Source organism: Carex rostrata, chromosome 16, assembly GCF_964058835.1.
Source record: "Carex rostrata chromosome 16, lpCarRost1.2, whole genome shotgun sequence".
Taxonomy (NCBI): Eukaryota; Viridiplantae; Streptophyta; class Magnoliopsida; order Poales; family Cyperaceae; genus Carex; species Carex rostrata.
In genome coordinates this window covers 7484595-7499981 of record NC_135933.1, presented here as the reverse complement: position 1 = coordinate 7499981, position 15387 = coordinate 7484595, and the positions used below count along the sequence as shown (strand labels likewise).

The 15387-nt window shown below is 31.7% G+C and overlaps 1 protein-coding gene across 1 annotated transcript; it reads right to left on the bottom strand.

Moving 5' to 3' along the window:
* Window positions 1–1958: 1958 nt before the first annotated feature.
* Window positions 1959–3461, bottom strand: LOC144567531 (LOB domain-containing protein 29-like). Its single transcript, XM_078317695.1, has 2 exons — window positions 3108–3461; window positions 1959–2513 (listed from the first exon to the last, which is right to left on the bottom strand). The coding sequence occupies exons 1-2, from the start codon at window positions 3384–3386 to the stop codon at window positions 2187–2189; spliced, it is 606 nt and encodes a 201-aa protein (XP_078173821.1). The 5' UTR covers window positions 3387–3461; the 3' UTR covers window positions 1959–2186.
* Between the last annotated feature and the right edge of the window lie 11926 nt (window positions 3462–15387).

The following is a 15387-nucleotide window of genomic DNA, read 5'->3' as shown; positions in this document are numbered from 1 at the left end:
TTTTTTTACTATTTATTAAGCTGGTTTGAAAACCGATGTTTTCAATGCTACAGAAATTTACTGAAAACAGCGGTTTTCAAACCAGCTTAATAAATAGTAAAAAAATTCCAAAAAATGTAAAATTTGGTCTCCAAGTAAATTATAATATAGATTAAACATCTAACGGTTTGGATTTGTTGTTTGGACATCACACGGCTAACTATAGCCCCGGCAGCACTTGGGCAGAACTGCTGCCAGCAGCAATTTAGCCGGACTCATATAATATAATATAATATAATATATAGTATGGCTAAATTGCTACCGGTAGCACTTTGACCTAAGTGCTTACGGGGTCAAATTTTAGTATTTTATGTTCAAACAACAAATCCAAACCGTTAGATGTTCAATCTATATTAAAATATGCTTGGAGACCAAATGTTATATTTTTTTAGAATTTTTATACTATTTATTAAGCTGGTTTGAAAACAGTTGTTTTTCAATACTGCAGAAATTTAATAAAAACAGTGGTTTTCAAACCAGCTTAAGAAATAGTAAAAAAATTCAAAAAAATGTAAAATTTGGTCTCCAAGCACAGTTTAATATAAATTGAACATCTAACCGTTTGGATTTGTTGTTTGAACATCAAATACTAAAATTTGTCCCCGTAAACACTTAGGTCGAAATGGTACCAGTAGCAATTTAGCTATACTCTCTCTCTCTCTCTCTATATATATATATATAAAGTACGGCTAACGCGCTTCCTCTAGCATATGGGCCGAAATGCTTCCGGTGGAAATTTGAAATTTCAAAATTCAAAAAGTCGATCTGAACCGTTCATCTCCTTCTCCATATTAATATCTGCTTGGAGACCAAATTTTACATTTTTTTTGAAATTTTTTACTATTTATTAAGCCACTTTGAAAATCGCTGATCCAACGGTGGCTTAACAAAACAGTAAAACCATTGGATCAGCGATTTTCAAAGTGGCTTAATAAATAGTAAAAAATTTCAGAAAAATGTAAAATTTGGTCTCCAAGCAGATATTAATATGGAGAAGCAGATGAACGGTTCAGATCGACTTTTTGGATTTTGAAATTTTAAATTTCCACCGGAAGTATTTCGGCCCATATGCTAGAGGAAGCGCGTTAGCCGTACTCTATATATATATATATATATATATATATATATATATCACTTTAGCAAAAGATGCTTTGTTTACGCAATTATTTGTATATATATCTAATATGCAGAAAGCAGATAGGATAATAATAAAACATTGGAAGTACACATATATCATGGGCTAGCTAGGTCAATTAATTATTAGTTTCAACAAACTTTTTTTTCCTAATCACCAGATATCCAATGCAAATACAGTTCGTATTTAAATTGTTAGTCGTCTGGCAACACCCCCTCCCCCCCATGCACACACACAAACACACACAAAAAATAATTCATTCCGGCACAGTAATCTTCTCGGGGATTAACTAACCTATTTTGACAAGGTTGTGTCATAAATCTACTTATGAGTAAATTAATTATAGGCAATATGTATACATTATCGATCTAATATTTGCTAACATATATATGTTTTGAGCTGGATTTTGCAGCTTTTCACAATGTATACTGGAAGAATAAAAATGAAGCGAGAGAAAGAAAAATAGATGTGCACATATAATAAAAGGACCCCAAACTGCTGCCCAGTTCAATCCCAATTGTTTTATGATTGAAACAAGTTGAATAAGAACAGGCAGAAGAAAAAAGAATAGTTTTTTTTATAAATGAAAGAGAAACAAAAATAATAATAGTTGAACATTAAGCTTCAAAAAACCAACTTCCAAGAGGCAAATTAAATTTCAAGTTTAGATTCTTTAAAAATGCTTTGGCGCTTATTTTAAGATTGTGTTGTGTCCCAGTGCAATAATTGAATCAACAGTTAAAGATTAGGTTTTCTAGAGAAATTATAAAACAAGTAGGACTATGGAAGAATTTGTATTTTTTTTTATAGCTTCAATCATACAAACAATGAGAGAATGAACGAACTTAGTACTTAGTACTAACACCTGCCACCAGACGACCAAAATATAGCACTCTAACTAAATACCCACACATGAATCTGTTTCTAAAATATAAGCTTCATGCATGCTCATGATGACAGAAGCTAAAACCTAGTTATATCTAATAGAAACATGCTATATCAAATTATTATATCACTGGCCATGGAAATAACCATAAGCAACTGATTGAAGTTCTTCTAGTACACCATCCCGGTATACAAGTCCTTGTTCAATACATGTCGGCACATCTACTGTAGATGAATCATGGTTGAATTGTTGCATGGATTGCACAAAGTTTGAATCAAAGAGAAGATTGTTGTAACTGTTATTCAAGTCGTCGCCATTAAATGGTGGAGAATGAATTGCAGATGATGTACTGCCTGATCCATTCATTGTTTGATTTGGAGTTGGGAAATTAGTCTCTTGCTCTTGTGCTTGTTGGGCTTTTAGTGTGGCTACTTGCGCTTGCAGATTCATCACCTGATTATAGAAGAGAAAACATATGTTAGTTTGATATATTTAACTAATAATAGTATGGGGCAGGCAATAATTGCAATAACTATTATGTAACAGGAAGATTTGACAGATCGATATGATTATTCAGGAATTGTTGATTTCTCAGCTTACCAGAAAAAAACTGTATATTATATGACTAAACGGAAATCATTAATTGTTCATCAAATTATCAAAGGTAGCTACTTCAAAATAAAATGCCTCTTGACTTTCGATCGCAGGATCCTTTACTTTAAAAGATTTTTTTTATATGTTTCTTTCAGATGAACATTGTCTGAAATGATCAATTTTTGTTACCTTAATTATAAAGTATAAAGTGTACTTTTGTACTTCAAGTGATAATTTTCTGAAGTGAATTGCATAGCCATTAATAAAATATCTCGTTTATAATTTAAAACTCATTTGATTTCATTCAATTAGGGCATGTATAAGGTAACAAAAATTTGAATTCATGGCACAAAATTGAAAACTGCAGAACTCCCATATATATGCACTTTTGGAAATAGTTACCAATATCATATCCATTCTAACAATGAAATGAAATCAAGGAACAAATTTCACCTGTTGCTGAAGAGCAAATATATGAGAGACACAACCATATATAGGATCTTGAAGACGTGCCTGCGCCTCATAAGAAATGGTCACCGCCGCCTCCGGGCGGTCAGCTACGGGCAGATGCATAAGCAATTTGGACACATTACTTGCACCGAAAACCTTATGTATTGCCGCAAAGTGTGCTGCGCCTTGCTCATGGCAAAAGTAAGGGGCAAATACACATCCTCTGGCACACTTTCGCCGGAGGAATTTGCATGCGCCGCATGGTGAACCGAATCCAGTCATTTTTATTGTATTTCTCAAATCTATTTATCCAAATATGTCTCCTTTTCCTTGGAAGTGTTTACTTAGGGTTTGGAGGTGCAAGCATGGACCTCCTTGGTTGGCTTATAAGGAGTAGAGATAAAGGCTGTAGATCATGGTATAATGATTTTTTAATGAAGGTTTGTCTCCTGATGGGTTACAAATTGCAATATTTTAGATGTGTATAGTTTGCCCTTTCACCTCACCTTGTATATTATACCATCATTTGTAGGTTTTTTTTTTCTTCTCTTGTAGCTCAAAGGACAATAGATTGTGTACCTGTACCAAGGAAAATGATAATTTATTTTTCTTGGTTTTATAATTGCTGCCTGCCAAGTCCTAACTTAAAAATTGATGTATATGTGGTGTGAGTTGGAGTTAGTTAAATAAATGATTAATTCTTTAGTGCTATTGAGTTGTTTTTTGTATTAAGTTAATTAAACCCCCACGAATGGGCTCAGCATTAAAAAGGCTTGTTCATTTGAGTATAATTTTGTTAATAATTTATGTTGTATGATTGCCTCCAAATTAAAACAATACACGTACGTACGGTACAATATTTTTTGTATGCTTTTGAGTTGTTGTCTGCTTTTTTAAACCATGATGACTAACCACACAATAGAATTAATGCATGAAATTATAATATGTTTTCCTTCATATTAATAACAGCTCAAAATTTACCCTTTTATGTACAGTGTAGTTGGTTTAACATTTCATTTATCAATCGGTTGTACTTGTTCGAGAAATAAATTTGTGGGACACCGTCATGGCGACTATGCTACTTTATATTATATCCCCACCATGGAATGAACCCTGACATGTGTACTTGTTTGCCACTTTGCTATTTTTTCAGAGGTTTATTTTTGTTTTTACTGCTAGAGCAGTGGATGAATATAGTATGATCTCTTTTTCCTAAAAGAATTGAGCCCACTTCTAGTCACTTCAATGAAACGCGTGACATGTTACAGTTTTTCACATCCCCTGTATTAATTGTTCATGAAAGCTATGTAACAAAGCATGCCAACTAATCAAGTTATCATTTACAAGACTTGAGAAAAGTAGAAGTTTAATCAATTAATTAATCAAGTGTTTGGTAAAGTTGTCACTAAAAACAAAAAATATTTTTGACGTTAACAGAAACAATTATTGAGTCATAATACTTAAAATCGAATTAATAATTATCATAAAATAAAAGTATACCCTCTTCTTAAATTTTAAATTTTGTATATTTTTATAAATATTGTTTGATGATGCATCACGAGCCGTTAATTTTAGATTATTGAAATTCTGACTCACTTGAAATACGATGAAACATATACCAAATGTTATCATATATTTTTCATAGATTGCGCAAACGACGTCGGATTCTAAATTTAAGTTTTAATTTTAAAGATTTTTAACATTATCAAAATATAAATTTGTTCTTCTCGTTAATTAAAGCCAACTTTCTCTCTCCTATTTGTTTCTCTCCTTTTGTCTTTTTTTTCCTAATTGATGAGATGTCAGACATGCAGAGGCGAAGATCAAGTGGAGTCATGCAGGGGCAAAATCAAGTGGACGAAGAGATGGACAAATAAAATTTTAAATATATATATACAGAGAGAGAGATGGGCTATGGTGCATTGCAATGCATGGAGGGGTTTGTGCATTGAATCATAAATCTAAAATTGAAAATCCAAATGGCCGATCCAAACCGTTCATCTTGTTCTCCATATTAATATGTGCTTGGAGACCAAATTTTACATTTTTCTGAATTTTTTTACTATTTATTAAGTATTTTACAAAATTGTTGATCCAACGGTGGCTTAACAAAACAGTAAAATCAGCAGCCACCGTTGGATCAACAATTTTGTAAAATACTTAATAAATAGTAAATAAATTCAGAAAAATGTAAAATTTGGTCTCCAAGCACATATTAATATGGAGAACAAGATGAACGGTTTGGATCGGCCATTTGGATTTTGAATTTTAGATTTATGGTCCAATGCACAAACCCCTCCATGCATTGCAATGCACCATAGCCTATCTCTCTCTCTCTATATATATATATATATTCCAAAAGTAGTAATAAAAATATATTTAATTTTCAAAAATTATAGAATTTGGCACCTACACCTGATATTAAAAATTATAGAATTTCTCCAAACTATTTCTATATTTTTCTTAAAAATATCTAATACTAAAAATAATTATAAAATTAATTATATCTCATCCAATTTTTTTGTTAATCTACTAATTAATTATCCTGCCTTTGGTAATCCCAATATGAGTTTGACCAAAAAAAAGATTAATTTTCTCTCGAAAGTTACAAAAGATTTAAAATCTTAGTTAGATGCATCTTATTAAGTTCAATTAAGTTAAGTACATGATTAGTCGCAATGTTTGTGTCAACATGGGCTTCAGATATATTTTCACATCTTTCTATTCCTCTAGTTAATTATTTGTTACTTTTGATCGATATCTGTATGTGTCAGCAGATCTATAGACACATGCTTGATAGATCACTGTAGTATATATAGTGTGTTTACTATTTTTCTATTTCTTTGTCGAAATTTGGGGTTGGCCCCAGAAGACCACTAACTTAGACTCTTATATACTATTTATCTTATAAATTTGTCCCTCTCTCTTCCTAGGTATATGTATCATCTTATCTATATATGAAATATATTTAATGCTCTCTTGATTTCAACAAATTAATAACTGAACTTCAAATTTTGGTACAATATTAAGGTCCGGATTTATTTTATTAATGCAGATTCAAATTGTTTGTACGAATATTGACGCGAATCAAACTGCTTAGTCCAAAAATCAAATAAATTTTGACCCGATAATTGTTGGAAAACCCAGCTCACTGTAGCCTCTAAAAGGACGGAGCCAGCTTTCGAACTATGAGGATCAATCGTATTTCCTTTTTTTAATTAGAGAATAAGATCAATTTTACAATATTATATTATTTTACTCTAAATTATATAAAAAATTATATGTAAATTTTACATCCGATAAAATTGTTTTTTTGCTTCCAATAGGTATTGTTTTTGCTGTTATTTCAGACTTGGATTATAAAAACAATCTGTGTATTCATTCGTCCGATGTAAAACAAATGTGATAAATTCATTTATTGATATCAACAAAAATTCGATTCTATTTAACGCTAACCAACAAATTTTGTTATGTTCGTGATAACCATATATATTTAGTATAGTGATTGTAGTAATTAAAAAAAATGTCCAGCAATTATTTTAAATGAGACATCAAATACAGACAAGCTGCAATCTCCTGATATTTTGGTTGCGTTTGGATGGGACAAGAATAGAGCTAACCTTGAGTTAGCTTCACTATTCTTAACCTTGGGTGATCCAAACTTAAATTAGAAAATTAGATTAGCTCAAGAATATCTTTATTCTACTAACCCATAGAAATGGTGAATTAGCAAGAATAGAGCTAGTGGGATTAGTGATATTAATTAAAAAAATAGTTTTCATTCCTCTCAATTAGAGTTAGTTTAAATATTAAATTAGTATTAAATAAAATATTTGATTAAATATTAAATATAATATAATATAATATTATTTTAAATAATAAATTAGTATTGAATAAATATAGTATCAAATTAGATTAATATAAAATAAAATGTTAGATTAAATATAATATAATATAAAATTAAATATTAAATGTAATATAATATCAGTTTAAATATTAAATTAGTATCAAATAAATATATTATCATATTAGATTAGTATTTAATAAAATATTATATTAAATATAATATAATATTAGTTTATATATTAAATGTAATATAAATATTAGTTTAAATGTTAAATGTAATATAATATTAGTTTAAATATTATATTAGATTAGTATTAAATAAAATATTAGTTTAAATATTAATTGTAATATAATATTAACTTAATTATTAGATTAGTATTAAATAAATATAATATCAGATTAGATTAGACTAGTATTAAATGTAATATAATATTAGTTTAATTGTTAAATGTAATATAATATTAGTTTAAATGTTAAATGTAATATAATATTAGTTTTAATATTAGATTAATATTAAATAAAATATTAGATTAGTATTAAATAAATATAATATCATATTAGATTAGATTATATAGAATTAAATAAAATATTAAATTAGTATTAAATAAAATGTTAGGTTAGTATTAAAAAAATCAATTTAAATGTATATAATATTAGTTTAAATATTATATTAGTTTAATCATTATTTTAGTCATTCCCTCCATCGTTATTCCAAATATACAACTCAAACGATATTTTTACTAACCTGAATAGTTCAAAGTTAGCGCTATTCTTAAACCACTCAAATTAGCACTATTCTTAACCACTAACTCAAAAATCACTATTCTTTCACTAATCCTTGCACAATCCAAACTTACCTAGTAAATACCAGTATGAATGTAAGATATCAGCGTCCCTCTGATATACCTCAAAATTAAAATTAAAATTAAAAATTAAAATGAAAGGCTAAAGAAAGCAATACCGATGATTGCAATCAAGATAGATCTTAATACCAGTATGCATATATACGCTTAAGGACTTGATAGTAAAACAATGGACATCATTAATTTAATGAACAAGACCAATAATTTCTTAAATTGATTTAATATAACAATAAAGAAAACGTAGAGCCGCAATTTTATAGATTCCCTTTGGGATCCTCGTCCGCATGCCCTCTTTTTCACAGTTCATCAACTCCAACAAATTTCATTGGATACCATGTGAAGTTTGTGATTTTCGCTACCAAGTTTTTCAAAACAAAAAAATTGTTTGTTTAAATATTTCAAGTCACATTTTACATGATCTGTAAGAATTTCGCCAAAATTGTGTGCTTCTAGGTATATAAAAATTAAATTATCGAAAAGCAGATGAATTATTTTTATAGTGACCGAATGAGTGGTTCGGTCCTATAATACCCGTAAGTTTTTGGAAACCAATCCACAAAAAATTTGAAAATTATAGGGACTGAACTATTAATTTGATTCCTATAGAGGCGATTAGAGGAACCGAACCGAACCGATATTTTGGTCCATTTGGGCAGAGGCCAAATAGATCAAATAAATAGTTTGGTTCCTTTAATTTTCCAAACTGTATGATCGTTGGTATGCGAATTGTGAAAATTCAAAGGATCATACCTAGGAATATTCAAATACGGTCCTTCAAAAGAATATTCAAATACGGATAGTTAGTGAATATGGATATGATTTATACTCATTGGCGGACCCATGAAGGGTCAGGGGCAGGCAAGTGCACTTGCTTATCGCTAAATTCAAAATCTTTTTAGACCCAGTAGTATTTTATACTTGTGTCTACCCCTGAATGGATATAATGCATACTCCTGAATTTAATTTACGATCCAGTAGAAAAAAATTGTGAGGAAAAGAAGTCAACTCAGATCGATTCGCATAAAAGAAAGAAAAAAGAAAAGATGCAGTCCGATTCGGTACTCTACTTAAAATAATCATTGATTTGTTAGGAGAAAAAAGAGGTCCGCTACTAAGGATATAAATACGTACCGTGTCGTGACTAGTCACGCCGTAACTTGGATCGCGTGTCTTGTCGTGCTTTGATCAAATTTAAAAGGATGATCATGACACGTAAATGGTCACAACATGTTAATCACGCTGTGGCCATGGCACACTGTAACCATACATGACGTGTCCAAATATGACCGATCACGTTTGTCACATTTAAATATATTTTTTTCATAATTAGGTTAGTTTATTTAAGATTTATCATTCGATTAAGATATAATGATATTAATTACACGTGATCATGTGTTGTGTCGTGCCATGACCAAATTTTTTGCGTGATGTACCTTGTTGTGTTAAATTTTCGAAAAATGGTCACGTCATGTGAATGGTCACGACACGTAACTGGCACACGTGCCGTGATGGAAGCGTGTCATGCAGTGACGTATCCGATCGTACCATGAATTTTTAGATCCCATCCACTACTCCGTTTCAATTCATCAAGAATATTCTTATCAATATTTTGTGCCTACTCCTGACTAAATGTTACGTTACGAAATTTTTACAATTAAATTGAAATGATTTAAAAGGAAGAACCGATAAATTGTGTTAATAAAATGGAAGTTTAAACCTTAATTAAGGTTTCCCTAAATAAGTAAGTTAATTGTGAATTGAAACCGCGTCGAAATTTTGAGATTTCGGAACTTTATGGGCTCAGTGCGGATTAGATTGACCGCAGTGCGGATCAACCTCATCCGCAGTGGCTCAGGATTTTTCTGGAATTTTGACAAAAATATGACTAAGTAGTGAGTGCGGGTGAGGGATCCGCAGTGCGGATTAGTTTAGCCGCACTCATGAATTTCTGTATTGCACTGAATTTTCCTGAAATCGGCTAAGTAGTGAGTGCGGATGAGATTGAACCGCAGTGCGGATCAGGTTCATCCGCAGTAGGCTCGGACTTTTCCTGGATTCGGCTGACAACCGACTAAGTCTCGAGTGCGGATTAGGTAACCCGCAGTGCGGATTGGCTAATCCGCATTCAGGGTAATTTTAACCCTAAAACCCAAATTAAACCTTCTCTCTCTCTCACTTCACCATTATCCCCAATTCTAAGTTATTTTCGGTTAAGAGAGAAGGAAAAGATCCCGTGAGTTTCCGTTTCTTCCAGACTCCCGATTGTTGCGAGAAATCGAGTTTGGAACCGAGAAAGCAGCCGAGGATCTCTCAGAACCCTTCTATTTGGTATTTCTTTCTCTCCTTTTTACTTTCGAAACCTCGAATTTTCTCGATTTCTCGGATTCTCGTTTTAAACCCGAGATTTGTGCTCGAATTGCTCGAGGACTAGTTCCTCTACACTTCTTACTAGTTTGTTTGTCATTCTTTTTCCCGATTTCTTCCGATTTATGAAATCTGATTTCTAGGGTTTCGTGCCAAAATTGAAAGTTGGCCTAATCGTGATTTGATTTGCTTAACCCGACCAATTAGACTTGTAATCGGTAGGGTTGCCTCCTGATCGTGAATTTTTAGAACATTTAACAGCCGATTTGAGGTTTTGACCAAATTAGGGTTAACCAAACGGTAAATTGAAATGAACCGAGAACCAAGGTAGTGAACCGGTGATTGATGGTCACCAAATGGAGAGTTGTATGGTCCCGAGGACCTAGAGGATTTTGGTAAGAAATAATGAACCGAACGAATTGATACCAAAAACATAGAAATTGAATAGGGAAGGTATGAGCCCTAGCACCACTCGATTAAACTCCTCGATCCTGAACCAATGTTAAACCTAGTATACGTATAATATAGGTGTAGGCTCGGTCGAGCAAGAACTTGCGAGACCATACGAGACGTCCGATCCTTAGCTTAAGCGGTACGCTCGTCATAATAAGGTGCGGGATTCTTGGACTTGTTTGATACTTTGTTTTCAGGAATTAAACTGTTTATTCGTTTGTCATGTTGAATGATTAATTGTTGCATATTTTGGAATTCATGCTGTATATTGATTATTGCATAAATGAGAATGATTGAATTGTTTTAGTTAAGGTTGATTGGCATGTTGGTATGGTTATTAATTGTTTAGTTCTATGAATTGTGCTTGTTGTGAATGAATCTGCCAGGCCGGCCTGTTTAGGTGGCTGGATAAGGTAACGGTGACCTATCCGTTGACCTGTGTTTACGAATTTGCCAGGCCGACCTGTTAAGGTGGCTGGATTCAGGTGACGCTGCTGACTTATGCGTCGATCTGTAGAATTTGCCAGACCGACCTGTTTAGGTGGCTGGATTCAGGTGACGCTGCTGACTTATGCGTCGATCTGTAGAATTTGCCAGACCGACCTGTTTAGGTGGCTGGATTCAGGTGACGCTGCTGACTTATGCGTCGATCTGTAGAATTTGCGAGATTGACCTATATGTGTGGCTTGAGATATATTTGCTTGAGATTTAGCAAAGTTGACCTGTATAGGTAACTTTGAGTCCGTGTGTTTGCATATGTGTCAAGTTGACCTGTATTGGTGACTTGTAACCGGACCTTAGGAAATGGTTAAGCCAAACAGCAATTGCAGATGGGTGTCCGATAAAGGGTCCAGCTTGGTTGGCCATCTGTAGGCGCTTGTAACCCTACAGATGTGGGTTTGATAACGGTTCAGCTCGAGAGAACATCTGTAATTGCTACAAGCCCTAATGAACTGCGTTAGGAATCGAGTTAAGCCAAAGTACATGTTGTGTGTTGAAATCCATATTGAAATTCCGTAAACTGTGTTTCAGGTTGATTAACTGTTGTCGAGTAGTGGCATTCTGTTATTTATGTTTTCTTATATAACTGTTGCATTGTTTATTGTTTGGGTTTCATCTTTGAATATAGAGTTTGATTGCAAGTCCAATAATCTAAACTGTGGCAAATTCGCACTGAGAATTTTATTCTCACCCCCACCCTCCCGGTTATTTTACAGGTACAGGTACGATTGATTCCGGAGAGGCACGCGAGTAGTGGGCCATAGTAGCTGACCATCTCAGGACCCTAGATATTTTGGTTGTATAGATATAGGGTAGGCCTCATGGTTGGTATCCGGATGCGATACTTTCGTTGTATTATTACTATCCAGACTGTGTACTCTGATTTTATATTAGAAACTTGTTTTGAATTGCGTGTTGTTTGGTTTAAATTGTGATTAGCCTTGTAAGCATACACGGCGTTGTATGCTTACGGCGGGGGACTGTTACTACCCGTGGCCGCGGGGTGTGACACTAAAATTCTGAATTCACCCCTTTTTATACTGATATAGATATTGTTTCATTTCAAAAAGTGGATACATATACGAGTAATTATTCAAATTTGTATTTTCAAAATTTTCGGATATTTGTTTGTGCAGATACGGATTTGGATACGAACACGGATAATTATCCGTATCAATTTTTTTATCTGTTTGTTTTATAATCATATATGTTCAGAGAGAAATGTTTTTTTTGTTGGTATCTTTTGATTAAAAATTTGATTATGTTGGTGATTAATTTCTATTAATGAGATATATAATTTGTAATGACATACCAAGTTTAACATGCGAAAATTATTTTGTTTACCATAATGATTAAATGTCCGAATTAAATGTCCGAATGAAATTCTTATTTTACGTTATTATTTATTTTCTAATGAAAAATTATTGAATAATATATTAATTTTACTATAGCATTCAAATTAGATATTCGAATTATACCTGTATTGTATTCGTATCCGATAAATAAAAAAGATATTATAATTTTACCCCTATCCAATCTGTTTTCACCGGTTCATACCACTTATTTGGTCCCTTTTATTATGTATAAAAAAATATCTTTTTCAATAATTTATTGTTTATATTTCTAACAAGAAAAAATATTGGAATTTCACTTTACTTAACTCACGTCCCTTCAAGAAAATACTTGGCAGGCACAAGAGACACCAGTCTCAATCAAAATAATAAAAATGTTTTTTAGTAAGTACAAGTAGGATTGGAGCCGTAGTGGGAAACAAATTAAAGTGGAGAATAATTAAGAAAAAAAAGAGACATATGTATATAGGACATGTCATGAAGAGACATATATGTATTCTTTTGGTGGGGGTTATGATGTTCTCAATCTTCCCAACATTGATGGATTATCAAATGATATAATTTGGAATTTATTTTTAGCCTTTTTTTTTAGATGGCTTACAACTGTACAAACACATTTAATTTACAAACTTGGCATTTAAGGGGGAAAAAAAATGAAACTTTGTAAGAAAGAATGTATATACATCTTTATGAAGAATCCATGCTCTATGTGGCGCAACTCTATCCATCGGACCTACTCGAGATTCCATTTGCGCTAATCACAAGGTGAATCAAACGGTTGAAATTGTCTACATATAATACATAGTATCATAGGATCACGAATTGTGCTTATAACTTTCTATTTAAAAAATGAGTAGGGTTAAAATGCACCGGTGGTTTTGTACTCCAACCATACTCCCACGTCTTTATCTCCGTTTGCAAAGTTCAAACAGTCGATCCGAACCGTTCATCTTGTTCTACATATTAAAATGTGCTTAGAGATCAAATTTTATATTTTTTAGAATTTTTTTACTATTTATTTAGATAGGTACAAAATCACTGTTTTTGGATGGTCCAGATGCAGTGATTTTGTACCTATCTAAATAAATAGTAAAAAAATTCCAAAAAATATAAAATTTAGTCTCTAAGCACATTTTAATATGTAGAACAAGATGAACGGTTCGGATCGACTGTTTGAACTTTATAAACGGAGATAGAGATGTGAAGTATGATTGGAGCACAAAACCAATGATGCATTTTAACCCTTCTCTTATATATGCATCCAAAATACAACATGTTGAATTATAATTGTCTATATATCATAGTTAGATTTGACTTATATTAAATTTTAATTAATTTAAACTTTGATTGTGTTGTATCCAAAATACAATATATTGAAGAGTGGATTGGTCTAAAAGTCCCAAGTTTTATTTATATTTCTAGATTTTAGTATTCGTAAGTTAAAGTTGTAATTATTTTTTATTTTATCCACCATTAAAAGAAAAGAGACCAATAATGATGAAATTAAAGTGTGGAAACATAAATAAAAAAAACTTAAGTTAACTCTAAATTAATCTTTAATATTCCCATAAAATTCGACGAGTGTCCTGGATCCAATGTCTATATATATATATATTATATGGTGAAGATATCAAATAAGTGTCCATAAATCTTAAAATAACTATTTTAAAATTTTTCCTGCAACAGGACTACACAAAAAATTACAACTTTATCTACATTTTGATTTTAGAGTGACAATCTGTGAGAAAAATTGTTTTAGTAATACAGCAATTTCATTTATGTTTCCTTTTTCTTATGCTCTCTTTCATTTCAACTTTATTATTCAAATAACCAAGTACCAAGCATAGTGACAATTAAATTATTCGGATTCGGTTCGGCGAAGTCAAAAATTTGTAATTCAGATTCTAATATAATTCAAGAATGATTTGGTACCACAAAGAAGCAAAAAAAAAATACCAATTTTTTTTAAAAAAGATTCGCATTTTATTTGCAAATAACTTGGTCAGCCGAATAATTTGTTGTTCAGTTCGAAAACCTCAAAAAATTATTTATTCACAAACTATTCACAGATAAAACATGAATTATATCAATATGGTACCGAGTACGATCAGGATTGATCTCCCCTCTGCTTCGAAATATCCTGCAAAACAAAGATTGCGAATGAGTATGCTGGGCTTTTGGGTACAAGCTTTTTCTTTTTCAGAAAAAAATTTACAGCAGGAAATGTGTCGCATGCGCTTACCTTGTAGTAAATTAAAATAGCGAATGGCTGAATTTTGAGGATATCATTTTAAATTAAAATTTGCTAAAGATGCTGTTGTTTTTTATTTAGATACCATTGTTCGTACCCCCTGTTTTCTGATTTATAGTTTTGTTTTTTTCTTATTTGTTTTTTTACGATTTTGTTGGCATTCCATGTTTTGATATTTACATTAAGAAAAGAAAAAAGATGTAAAACAAAATTAAGTAGGGATTAATGTGTAAACTGTTCTTTCATTAATTACATATTTATTTATTAATTCTTCATCATTATATTTCCTTTAATTATTTAAATCATCTCATATTTATCCGTAATTTTTTTTTGTAACATAACTCGACCATAATTGTGGTCTAAAAATGGATTGACAAAATGATCTTTCTTCTTTTAAATAACTCTTTTCTGATATGTTCTCACTCACAAACTATGTTGTATGGATACAGGTACAAATATCGTATCGGATACGATACATGATACAGTGATACGGCAATTTTCAACACGGTATGGATATCGGATGATACGATACATGTATCAATACAGCAGTATGATACGAATATCAATACGGCATACGATATGTATCGGATATGGGTACGGAACTATATACGAAGTATAAGATAATGTACCTCACAAGTGATGTACTTGTTTCT